The sequence below is a fragment of the Python bivittatus genome, unplaced genomic scaffold (genome assembly GCF_059951505.1).
Source record: "Python bivittatus isolate LINGU-HERP-01145 unplaced genomic scaffold, Pbiv_v1 ctg000980_np1212, whole genome shotgun sequence".
In the NCBI taxonomy this organism is placed as follows: Eukaryota; Metazoa; Chordata; class Lepidosauria; order Squamata; family Pythonidae; genus Python; species Python bivittatus.
The window spans coordinates 13,943,936-13,956,187 of NW_028277125.1; the positions used below are offsets into that span (position 1 = coordinate 13,943,936).

At 38.9% G+C, this 12,252-nt stretch overlaps 1 protein-coding gene across 1 annotated transcript in view; it reads right to left on the reverse strand.

Moving 5' to 3' along the window:
• The window catches only part of FNDC3B (fibronectin type III domain containing 3B), a 281,784-nt gene that overhangs the window by 58,165 nt on the left and 211,367 nt on the right, over positions 1-12,252 (reverse strand). Inside the window, exons 13-19 of the mRNA XM_007424299.4 lie at positions 11,543-11,717; positions 8,631-8,717; positions 4,723-4,861; positions 3,940-4,011; positions 3,034-3,152; positions 395-500; positions 2-177 (exon numbers count right to left, since the gene is read on the reverse strand). Of these exons, the coding sequence (XP_007424361.2) occupies positions 2-177; positions 395-500; positions 3,034-3,152; positions 3,940-4,011; positions 4,723-4,861; positions 8,631-8,717; positions 11,543-11,717 (874 nt within the window). The remainder of the gene's footprint in view (position 1; positions 178-394; positions 501-3,033; positions 3,153-3,939; positions 4,012-4,722; positions 4,862-8,630; positions 8,718-11,542; positions 11,718-12,252) is intronic.

The following is a 12,252-nucleotide window of genomic DNA, read 5'->3' on the forward strand; positions in this document are numbered from 1 at the left end:
CCCCTCCATCATTCAAAGCTCTCACTCTGAACTGATATATTGTTCCAGGCAGAAGATTGCCGACAGTACATTCAAGATCTGGACCATGATACACCTCCAAAACCACATCTTCAGGTCCAGTCATTTCTACACTGTATGCTGAGATATGACTGCTACTTTCTGATACAGGGGGAGCATCTGGAAAGAGATGTTGAGACGATTAATATAATTACAGTGAAGTTGGTGTTATTACTTTGTCAGATACCAAAAATAAGCTTCTCCTAACTACCCACTCTCCTGTAGGAGTTTGCAAGATACCTAACCATAATAATTGAATGGATTGTAATATCAGACACTTTCATAGATAAATTTTGAAGCAAAGAAATGGACATCAAGTCAAGTTCTAATGACCTACCCCACTGCAGTTGTACTTCTTTATGTTTTGGTTTCCCAAGCACTCTGGGTGGTTGACACTGGTTTGGAGCAATGCTTAGTGTACGAACAAGTAAACTTTCAGAACACTAGAAAAAGACAAAAATACATAAGATATAAACCTATTTAGCTATTCAATTCAGCTATAGTCACATTACAGACTTACCCATGGTTAATTTCACCTTGGTTTGCCCAATTAATCCAACTTTCTGGGTTCCCTTGAATCATTAGCAAACCACAAAGGACAACTTTGCACCATTCACTATGCTAAAATGGTGTTGGATAGCTTGTAGTTTAGTATGTCATGCGAATGTAGTCTCTATGCCAGTGTTTCTCAACCTTGACAACTTTAGATGTGTGGACTTCAATTCCCCAGCCAGCATGTGGGAGTTGAAGTCCACATATCTTAAAGTTGTCAAGGTTGAGAAACACTGCTCTATGCAGTTGCCTTCTACATGGAGAAAGAGCCTTGACCTTGACACTGTAACACCAGGGGGCCAGGATCCATGTGTTCATCCACATGTGTTGGCTTATTTGGTAAATGTTGAGGTGGTCACTTTCTCTTCTCAGCCTAGCTTGATATAAAGGAGGAAGAGCAGAAAGGATGGAAAAATAAAAATGCACATAAGAAATAAAATATGCCTCAGGAAGTTCACAGTACTCCAGGAAGCCAAAGTGGCTAACTGTTCACCCAACCTTACTACCAAATGTGTACAACATTTTTATTAAGAGATTAAGACAGGACAAACTTAGTCTGAAATTTATTAGTGAACCTTAAGAGATGAATTATATCACAAGCCCAGTCTTGAACATATAACAATGTTTTTAAGAGGAACTTTCTGTTATTAATACCAAATTACTACTAAAATAACCTTCATTTGTTTATACAGCCCTAAACACTTCTTCCTTATGACGGCCCATTACAGGCTGAGCAGAGAGATACTCACTAACATAGTTCTGCAGCTCACTATGCATGATGGTAGCAGTGGGACTGTCTGCACTGTCAATATTTGTAACACTGTCAACTCTTAGAATCATCCCCAACTAGGAAAATTTGTCTCAATCTCCCCAGCTAACAGTGGCCATGATCAATTTGCCTTATGAAATACAGTGGCATATCTCAGTGGCAGAAGAGTCCTTCAGCCCCCAAAATACCCTCCAGATCTGATGGGATTTCATTTCCCATTACTTCTACCCAACAAATGTGTTGAGAGTTGGAGTCCTGACACATCTGTGAGGTACTAGGTTGGGAAGACCAGCTTGCCTGCCTGCCTGCCTGCTTGCTCATTCACTCATTCATTCTTAGAAAGTAAAAAATTCAGTTCCTACCAATCAATAGATAATATTGACTGTTACACAGACCAATGGCCTGACACAGGATAAAGCAGCTAATTATTTTAATCCTGATGGAAGTTCAGATTCCAAGTCCATACAAGCACAAGATAATACTATTCTTGGTTTCCAACCAAAATTTTCATTTAAAGTTCTTTAAAGCTCATCTCAAGTGTCTTTACAATGAGGTTAGCATCACTTCTGGATGATGGAAAATGGCAGGCCAAAGCAGTGACAGAAGAAGAGAAATGAAAAGAAGTAGAGGCTTCATTAAATATCTCAGTGAGATCTGAAGCAAGGCAAGAACTGTGTAAGAGCATACAGAAGAGTACAAAGCAAAATCTCCTTCAAGTTGAACTCAATTCCTAGTGACTTGTGCATATATTTATGGGGCTTTCTTGGCCACAGACATGCCCTCTTCCAGGATGTTTTTAAACTTCCCAGTTTACAGCTCTGGGATTTTCTGCCAGTCGTCCATTCAGGCATTAACTGGGTTTGACTTGGCTTAGCTTTCTGAGAATGATCAAAGTCAGCTATTCTTGCAGCAAGAACTACATGAGATAAACTATTAAAATGAGCATGTAGATGAGAATTTGAGCATTTAAAAAAAAAAAATTATTTAATAAATTTATATGGCTGCCCATCTCATATATACGACTCTGGGCAGCTAAGAATGAAAACAGAATAAAAACACAACCAATGATTAAAAAGAAATAGAGGTGGTCCTTGGTTAACGACAACTCATTCAGCAACCGTTTGAACATACAGTGACTGCTCCTCAAAATTCTGGCCACTGCAGCACCTCCATGGTCATGTGATTGCGATCCAGGTGCTTGGCCACTGGTCTGCATTTCCTACCCGTTGCAGCATTATGTAGTCACATGACTGTGATTTCTGACCTGCCCTGCTGGCTTCCCACAAGCAAAGTCAAATGGGAAGCCAGCAGGAAGTCAGAAGTTGCAGTCATGTGAGGTCCTCGCTTAGTGACCCATGGAAATTTGCTTAATAATGGTAACTGGGGATTGCCGGAACTGCTGTCACTAAGCAGCACAGTCATGTGACACTGCACTTTGTAATTGCATTGCTTAGCGATGGAAATTCTGGCCCCAATTACTGTCATTAAGCGAGGACTACCTGTAACACAGCACAACATAAAATAGCAGCAAAAAATAATCAAACACCTCACAGTCAGTATAACCATTTGTGATGTGATGGTCTACAAAAGTTGGAAAGTATGACAGGATGGAGAGGGGAAAAAAAGGTACCTTTTGCTGTTCAACTAGATCTTACCTGACTGTGTCCACCAGTGCTAATACAGCATGCCCGGAGCTTGTATAAAGTGCCTGGTTTCAAGTAAGCACACGTACATTCTGTAGCAGGCCCTCTATATGCAACTTCCCATTGATTTGCTGTAAGGTTAATTGGACTCACTCAGGCAAGTGATAAACAGCTGTTAAGATCCTATTTAGATTTCATTAAGTCCCTGGCTTTGCAGTGATTTATGGCAATAGCCCCTTTATGGGAAGAAATGGCCGATGGTCCTTTCAATCAGGCCCTTTCCATCAGTCAGGTCCTTTCATCAGTTGAAAGCTGGATTAGAGAGGTAGGGTTTTGCTTGATCATTTGCTGGATTTGTGTTTGCTGAAAAAGGCACTGTTCTGGTTTTGGTAAGGCCAAATTTCCAGTTAATTATGAAAGTTGACAAAATAAAAAAAAGCTTTACCTAAATAAAAATGCATTGTATTTTGAAAATAACTCATTATTGGTAATGATAGTTATTATTTTGCAAAGCAAAGTTAGATGCAAACCTAAATAAATAAATACATCTTTTCAAACAAGTATATTGCAATTTTTTAAAAAACAAGGCTAGATTTGCCCGGAATCCTATCAGTACTATACGATTTCGATATGCAGTTACAGTTAAATATTACAGTTCAGAAAGTAATATTAACTTTTTAAAACTTGTTTACTACAGAGATTTCCATTTTTATCTAATGGTCAGTGAATCCAGAATCAAAGTCTTGGGGACAGTGAAGAATCATTACCCTGCAATAAATTCAGCCAAGAAATTTCCAGCTACTTGATACAAAAGGTTTTGAGGGTAGCGACACTTCTCTTACCTGATTATATGCAGCTATGTTTTCTTATGAACATGTATAATTATAAGTAACCAAACAGTTTATGAATCAAGTTTACCTTCAGAGCTTCCTTCTGAAACTTCTAACAGATAATTTAGGATTTCTGAACCACCATTGTCCTGAGGAGGCTCTGTTTAAAAAAAAAAAATTGGAGAAGAAATAATAAACAAGCTACAAAAATGGAAAAACATTCTTTTCAGTGGTGATTAGATGCAGAATCTATCTTTTAGTCAGCAAAAGATTACCTCTAATATGCTTGTTAGTCTGGGTCCCTGCTTGATGAAGGTTAGGGGTGCTAAAAGTTTGTAAGCATAAGAGCTCCAACTCCGTAGCTTTTTCAGCAGACCAAAGGCATATAGCAGGACTTTCCTCTTTCCCCTGCGTCTCTGATTTTATTTCCCTCTGATTTGTCAAAGGAAATCTCCAGGAAGTGGATGTCAGTCTTTTTCAAACGAATACATCTGCATTTGCTTAAATGAATAAATTCTTTCTTGCTGGCCCAGATAACAAAACCTCTCTCTTTTAAATGTTCTTGCTTGTTTTGTCATAACTTGCTATATTCTATTTCTGGAGCAACACCCATTTGTCATGTTGTTCCATCACTGCTTATGGCACATTCAGAAGTGACAACATCTGGGCAACACAAGTGAACCATTTTCTTTTCAGCATCAGTTGAGAGAGTCAGAACCCAAAGTCAGTTCTGTGCAGACACACTCTACATGTCTATGCAGGGAAGAGTGCATTACATTACAACAAAATGGCACCAGCCACTTCTACAGCAATGTCGTGCACGTTAAATCAGTTCTTTTTGTGCTTTTAAAATACAGAGAAGTGCTCTTACCCCATTTCACACTGAAGCCATGAGATGTTACTGGCCCTTTAACAATGGGTCTTGAAGGTGGCCCTGGCCTGTCTGGACTTGTTGTGCAGACCATGACATCACTAGGACTACTTTTCCCTTCTACGTTGGAGACAATCAGCTGGAATCAAAATTTTGATTTTTTGTGAGTCTGTCTGCAAGTTGTGCTGCACAGTACTTTTATCTGCCAAAGTGTTCTGCAAAAGTCTACCCAATAGCATTGTATACTACATCTGTCTACTATTTATTCATCATCAAATTTATATGGCTGCCCATCTCACGAAAAAGTGACTCTGGGCAGCGTACAATAAGACTATAAAACAGTTAACGTATAAAAAACAATGATGATTAAAAAAATTTAAAACATGTTGTACAAAATATATTTGCCAGGTTGCATCTGAAATAATCCACAACTGAAATAATCCACAACTGAATCACAAGAAAAGAAGGTGCTTGTGTAAAACCATAGCTACTGAACGGATTTTGCAACAAGAAGACACATGGATACAGTATGTGTGTCCCATTCAGCCAAATGAAGAGTCTAAAAAAGCTACGTTCAGACATTTATTTATTTTGAATGATTTGTAACTCCTACCAGGCTCACATATATGAAATTATGTTAAGTATGTATTTGTATATGTGTATTTAATGCTAAAGTCAGACAGTTTTGCTTTGAAAACTGAAAACAGTATGAGAGAGGCATAACTTTGTTACACTTTTTTTCCTCTTAGCCATCTGCAATAAAAAAATACACACACAGTATGAAAAATACTGTTTCACAGTTTGTACAATACGCCATAATTTTTTTTCGAACACCTAGATATTTTCCGTTTGGAAACATTTCAAATGCAGCTGTTCATTTATTCAATACTTTATAACAATGTATTATGTCCTTACTATCAATTGATTCTTACTTCTGTCTTATTTTCATTAATAATTGGCAGAGTCATTTTACCAATATAGATAAACAGTCACTATAACTGGACTCTTTTTAGTTTTGAAACCATAATCACTTCTTCTGTATTATTCTTCCTTATACACTGCATCACTGCATTTTCTCTAGATTTAATATTAATTACAATTTTTTCCATGGGTTTTAGTGTTATAATGGTTCTATATATCGGTAATTTTCCTATTTTATTATTCTAAATAGTCCTTTAATTGCCTTATTCAAATTGCATAATGCCTTACTATATTCATTTTTATGCCAAAAATTCTTAAACTTAAAATTTTACTTGTATTGTTATATGATTCTACAGCTTGTTTTATTCTAGTCAGTTTCTGTGCTGTATAGGCTACATCAATATTTAGCGAGTTAAATGTGACTTTTTTCAAAGATTTGTTCTGCTGGTCAATGATCAAAATAAAATGACTGACTGACTACAAACACATAAATGAAAGTCAACAATGAAATGATTCGCCTAAATAAATTTGTTTCCAACCTAACATACCCCCAATATTTGTTCCAATAAATTATTCAGAGATATTTAAATGATGAACAAAGCTGAAGCAATGTAGAGGTAGTGAAATTCCTTCACACTGAAGGACTGAAAATGGGATTGAAAGTGAAGACATGGCCCTCAACTCAGTTCATTTCTGTTGTTTGAAACTGCATCCCGCTGCCAAGTCGTTAGCACGGTATGTATTTTCCATTCCAAGCATATTTCTTGACTTTAATATTTCTTCCTAAAGCAATTATATAAAACCTGAGCTTGAAAGGCACTATACATAATCTGTTTATTTGATTGTAGATATATGGGAATATAGTTCAGTGTAATTTAAGAATTTTGCAAGTACAAAATCAGCACTTCAGGAAAAAAAATCAGGATGCCACCTGGTGGCATCTTATTAAAATTTCATATAAAATTAAAACAACATTGAAAACGTGATATGAGATGGTTATTTAGAAGTAAATAAGATACATAAATTTCTGCATGCAATTCCTTGTGAGAAAACCAACAAGAAGAAGAAGCAAAATTGATGGAGTTGTTAAATTAACCAAAACTTTAATTAACTGGTAGCAGCCCATTATTTTTTTGAAATTGCAACTTTTGGTTTTGGTGCATTATAGCTGTGAATGAAAAGGAAAATATTGCCATCTTTTAATTAAGCAGTTTGTTAAATTATACCTGGCTTGCTGTCTTGAAAGGTACAATGACATTTTGGAAATATATGCATATTTGATTAAGGATTTGCTTGCTTTTTAAATTTATTTATTTATTAATTATTAATGCAATGTCTACAGCTACCCAAGGAAACTCTGGGTGGCAAAGAAAGCAAACACAAAAATTTCCATGAAATCCAAATGAAACCAAAACAAGTCACAGTCCGATAAAATCTCCAGAGTCAGGGGTCACATATGCCCATGTCAGAGCTCCCATAACTATCATCCCCACCCCAGTGCCTGGGGAAAAGCCAGGTCTTCACAGCCTTCTGGAAGCCAATAGAGTTGGGACCATCTGGATTTCGGGGAGGGGAAGGATATTCCATAGTGAGGTGCCATGAGAGAGGAGGACCCTCCTGGGGCCCACCAGGTGCCACTGTTTCACCCAAGCATGCCCACTCTACCAAATATGATGGGATGGGCAGAAACTATGGGAGAGAGGCAGTCCTGCAAGTAACCTCATCCTGTGCCACCTATACTATGAAGGTGATAACTGCTACCTTGAAATGCACCCAGAAGCCTACTGGGAGCCAATGCAGCTTATAGAACATCAGTGCTACACAGCCATAATGTGGATGCATCCATAGCTGCATATCCTGCTACATTTTGAACCAGCTACAGCTCCTGAATGCTCTGCAAGAGCAGCCCAACGTAGAACATGTTGCAATGGTCCAATCAGTAAATATTGTCAAACAAACTGAAAAATGAAAAAACACGCCCTTGACTAATAAAGGTAATCCTTGCCTAACCACCATTCAATGATGGTTTGAAGTTATGACGGCCTTGGAAAAAGTGCTTTATGACTTGTATTTGCACTTACCACCGCTGCAGTGTCACGTGATTTGATTTGCGTCCTTTTTATGACATCATAAAGCGAATCACATGGTTGTTAAGCAAATTCCGGCAAAAAAGTCCATTGGGGAAGCTGGATTCGCTTAACAACCATGTGATTCGCTTAATGACTGTGGTGATTTGCTTTACAGCCATTGTAGAAATGGTTGTAAAATCGGGTCTGGTCATGTGGCAACTCACTTAATGACCGCCCTGTTTAATGACCAATTTTCCAGTTAGTCCCTATTGTGGTAGTTAAGCGAGGACTACCTGTATGTTTTTTATGCTCTTGTGCCTTTTCATGTCATATTAAATTTAGAAGTAGTAATATTTGCAAGGACTTGTTCTCTAGCTTTTAAGACATCCAAATTTTTATCATTAACTAACAAATGCAAACCACAGCACACACACATTTTTTGTTAGATTTTGAAAATCTGATACCAAAATACCTGACCTTCACCAATATGATTGTTTACGACACAATTAAGAATCCCCTCAAGAGAAACAGGACATATTTTTTTCAGTGAATTATTATTAAGATTTTCAAAGGCTGGGCACGTTTCTAGCTCAAACCATTTTAGAGGTGAACGGCTCACTCAGGCTTCACGCCATTGTTTCACCTTTGCAGTGAGCTGTTTTCATCATTTGGGGAATGTTTTTAAAACACACCCAGAATGGTCAGAGCAGGCTGTTTCGAATGTGAAACGGGGCAGTTCAGATTTGAAGCAGTTCAAATTTAAAACATTTCCGCGCCTCTATGCAGGTGTTTTCCTTTACCAATAATCAACGTATAAGATATGGCAGTGTAAACTCTTGTGCCGGACAGGACAATGAAAGAGGAAGAAGAGGAAGAGGAAGAGGAAAAGAGACAGAAAGAGAAAGCAGAAAGACTTACCCTGAATTTGTAATGTGTGCTTCTTTTAAGATTCTTCACAGTACAGGTTCGGTCTTCTCCAGTGTACCTTGGATGAAATGCACTATCCTAAAGAGAAAATTAGGTTAGCAGTTAAAGAGTAACAGCAAGCAAAAACAAATTAAGGAATCTCACTCATAGTATGATGCACCAAGCAATAATACCACTCCCACTTGGGCATGAAAAGTTTGTTCTTCTATTGTGGAATTTGCCATTATTTGCAAATTAAAGTCTCTCCCTCGGAATTTTGCAGAGGATGTTGCCACGTTCTGGATTACTTCTCTCTGGCCTCAGAACCCAGTCTCTGTGACTTCAGTTATGGGCTGAGAGTGAACTTTGGTCATCTGTTGCCAAATCATAGTATGGTATTTCACTGCAGCTTTTTTAAAAGATGAAATATCTTGAACGATTGAAATTTTAAGGCTGAGAACTGCACATGAAAGCCTGACCTTTTCCGTATACTGCTTTTGCTCTAAATCACTGTCATTCAATACACAAAACATTTAAATCCCCATTGCATTCCTACTGTCACAATAGTAGTATTCAAGGGCCCTTATATGCTTTTACTTTGATAAGTAAAGTGGCTCCCTCTTGTGTCAAAACGAAAAACTGCAAATACATCACAACGCTGCTCAAGTTGTGGAATGTTCTTTTAGTAACATCCCACCCGTCCACCAAGTACGTACTGATAAAAATCGGGAGCTTTGCCAGAGCAATAAAGCAAGGTAGAACATTTTAGGGAGGGATCAAAATAATAGCTATGGAATATTCTGCATTTATGGATCAACAGTCTGAGCTGTTGTGCTAGCATGTATGGAAATGAGACTGAATTATGGCACTGCTCCCCAATGCAGGATAAAATGTTGGGGCAAAATGCCAGCAATATACAGTATATATAAAAAGCCAAGTTCTTGGATGGGTACAGCGGCTTCCCTTTGTGGGCAACTGGAAAAGCTGCCAAGAACAGATGTCTCATAGGAGCTGCCTTGAGATGGACAGATCAGGAACTCTTTATACACTCCGTCAGATATTTAAAACACCTTTCAGATATTTAAGAACTTCTATGACTCATTTATTGCAATAAGCTGTTAGGATGGGACTGCAGTCCAAAGGAAAAACCGAACAACCTTGGCTTTCTCACAGGGAGCTGAGGAGGTGACATTACATTCCCTTGAGTGCATCTGTGTTACAGAGGCATATTGTGCCAACTCAATAGGAACAAAGAGCATTGGCTGCCCGCACAAGAAAATACTGGGAAATTTAAAATCTTTGTTGGTACACTGCAAGGCCCAGTGGAAACTGAGGCCAGCTGAGAGTATTTAGAAAAGTTTTCTATTGGCTCAGCTACATTTATGGATTTAGGGCACGGGGCAGAATTATTCTAGCTTCCCTCTAGTGCTACATTTCTATGATGGCAAAGCAAAAATAAGGGGGACGCGGTGGCGCAGCGGCTTAATGACGCCGAAAGTTGCCGGCCAGAAATGGCTGACGCTTCGGGGTTCGAGTCCAGCCTTCGCGTTAAACAGGGTGAGCTCCTGTTTCCTCCCCAGTTCCTGTCAACCCAACAGTTCGAAAACTTACGTGAGTAGATGAATGGGTACTCTCACTCCGGTGGGAGGAAAAATGCTGGCGGCGCCTTGCAAAAAAGGAGTTGGGAGCAGTTGCCGGTAAGCGCGAAAAACCGCGCGCGCCCAAAAAAGGGCGCGAAGCAACGGAAACCCCGCCTCCTGCGCTCGCCAGCTGGGCTCTGCCCTAGGAAGGAGGCTCTGGCAAACCACTTCCGAAAAACAGTTGCCTTGAAAACTGCAAGGACTCGTCCAAGCAGTCACTGCAGGGTCAGCAATGACTGAGCGCAGACAAAAAAAAAAAGCAAAAAGCAAAATGTGGGGTGTTGTAAAAGTTTCATAGAAGGACTGGACCCTTGCATTCAAGTCTGGCACATCTGATGGCTAGAGCTTAGACTTAGATATTAGGTATTCTGGTTCACATAAAACTTTATTAAGGTAAATTTCTGCTTGCAACAGATTTTCAAAGGTTTTCTAAAGTAGTTACACAAATGTCATGAAATGTCCTTAGTCATACTGGGGCCTCATGTCTTTCCAGTTAAAGCTCTACCAGTCAGAAACTGAATTCTGTTTGGACCTCAATCTCATGTATACCTGAACTAAAGAAATCACAGGGGAGTCTGTCTAGATGGTATTACACTGGCTTCATAGTATCTACAACAAATATTGTATCGTGGAAAACTTTCTCTTTGGATTCCAGCTACTCAGCCATGACCTCCTCCAAAAACTCCCTTCCATTCCCATTTTCCCCATCTAATTTCCCCCTATTCAATAGCCAGGTGCTGTTTTGGGGCCTCTGATATGCTTATTCCTCAGTGGACTGTTTGAGTCCTTGACTTCAAAGTTTTCCAAAAGCTTTTTATTTTGCACTTTTGCAAAGCTTGGGATTCCCTCACACCTGCTGATGCCTTCCTTCTTGTGTGTGGAGGGCCTACCTGGCTACACAAGAATCCACAGCTGGTGAATGAGAGTGCAATTGACATTAGGAAGATATCAATGAGCGATCTTGGGCCTTGAATTTATAAGCAGCATATCCCTCTCCAAAGAAATGACTGATCAATTTGTACTGGAGATATTGACGCTTTATTCCTTTATCCGAACAAGGGAATATAGAAATTTTGGGAGAGCCCTTGCTAACGATCTAGAAGAACTAGATTTTAGCCTCTCCAAAGATGGAAACAAAAGAAAGTGAAAAGACCCTCCAATTCAATTTCTCCTTTCTAAGGGACAAAAACAGGAGAAAAGCTGGGTAAACTGTCTATTCTCAATGCCACCAGATTATTTGGCCATCAGATTATTTTGGATTGCATCTGCTACTTCAAAACTTACGTTATCTTCTTCCTGAATCTCCAAGGTGTATGTAATCACTTCTTCCGGGGTGCAACCTTCTGCTTTATTCCATTGCAGTGTGATCCACGTTACTCCAGCACGGACAAGCCGTGGTGCTGAAGGGATCTGAGGGATATTTCCTGAAGTATAGCATACAACTTCTTGGCTAAAACCGCTGTGGAGCAGCAGTGGGTGGGGAAGAGAGAAAGGATGGTCTTGAGTAAAAGTTTGGAATTACACACTGTGGAAATGCAGTTGTTCTATTTTCTTAGTTGCCCTTTGTTTACTAGACATGTGTTATATGTATTCTACATTTAAATAAAAAAGGAAGAACTTGGTTGTGCTTCATAATGGAAACTTCTCTGCAGTTAGGCTTAGCTGATACTACTGATTCTCAGCAATACTTAACAGATTAAAGCAGTGTTTCTCAACCTTGGTAACATGAAGATGTGTGGAATTCAACTCTCAGAATTCCTCAGCTAGCTATGCACTGAATTAAAGACAACATGGACAAGTTCTAGAATCCTTCAATTCATCATGGGATGGTTTTACTTTATATCCTGGAGGTCACAGATCCAAAACACAGACATTTCCCAATTCCTTGATCATTAGTGATTTCTAGATGAATGTCCTAAGTCATATTAAATACAAGATCTGGATATTTTTGACAGCCTTTCTGTCTCTCACTACTTCTGTCAAGATTCTTGGAT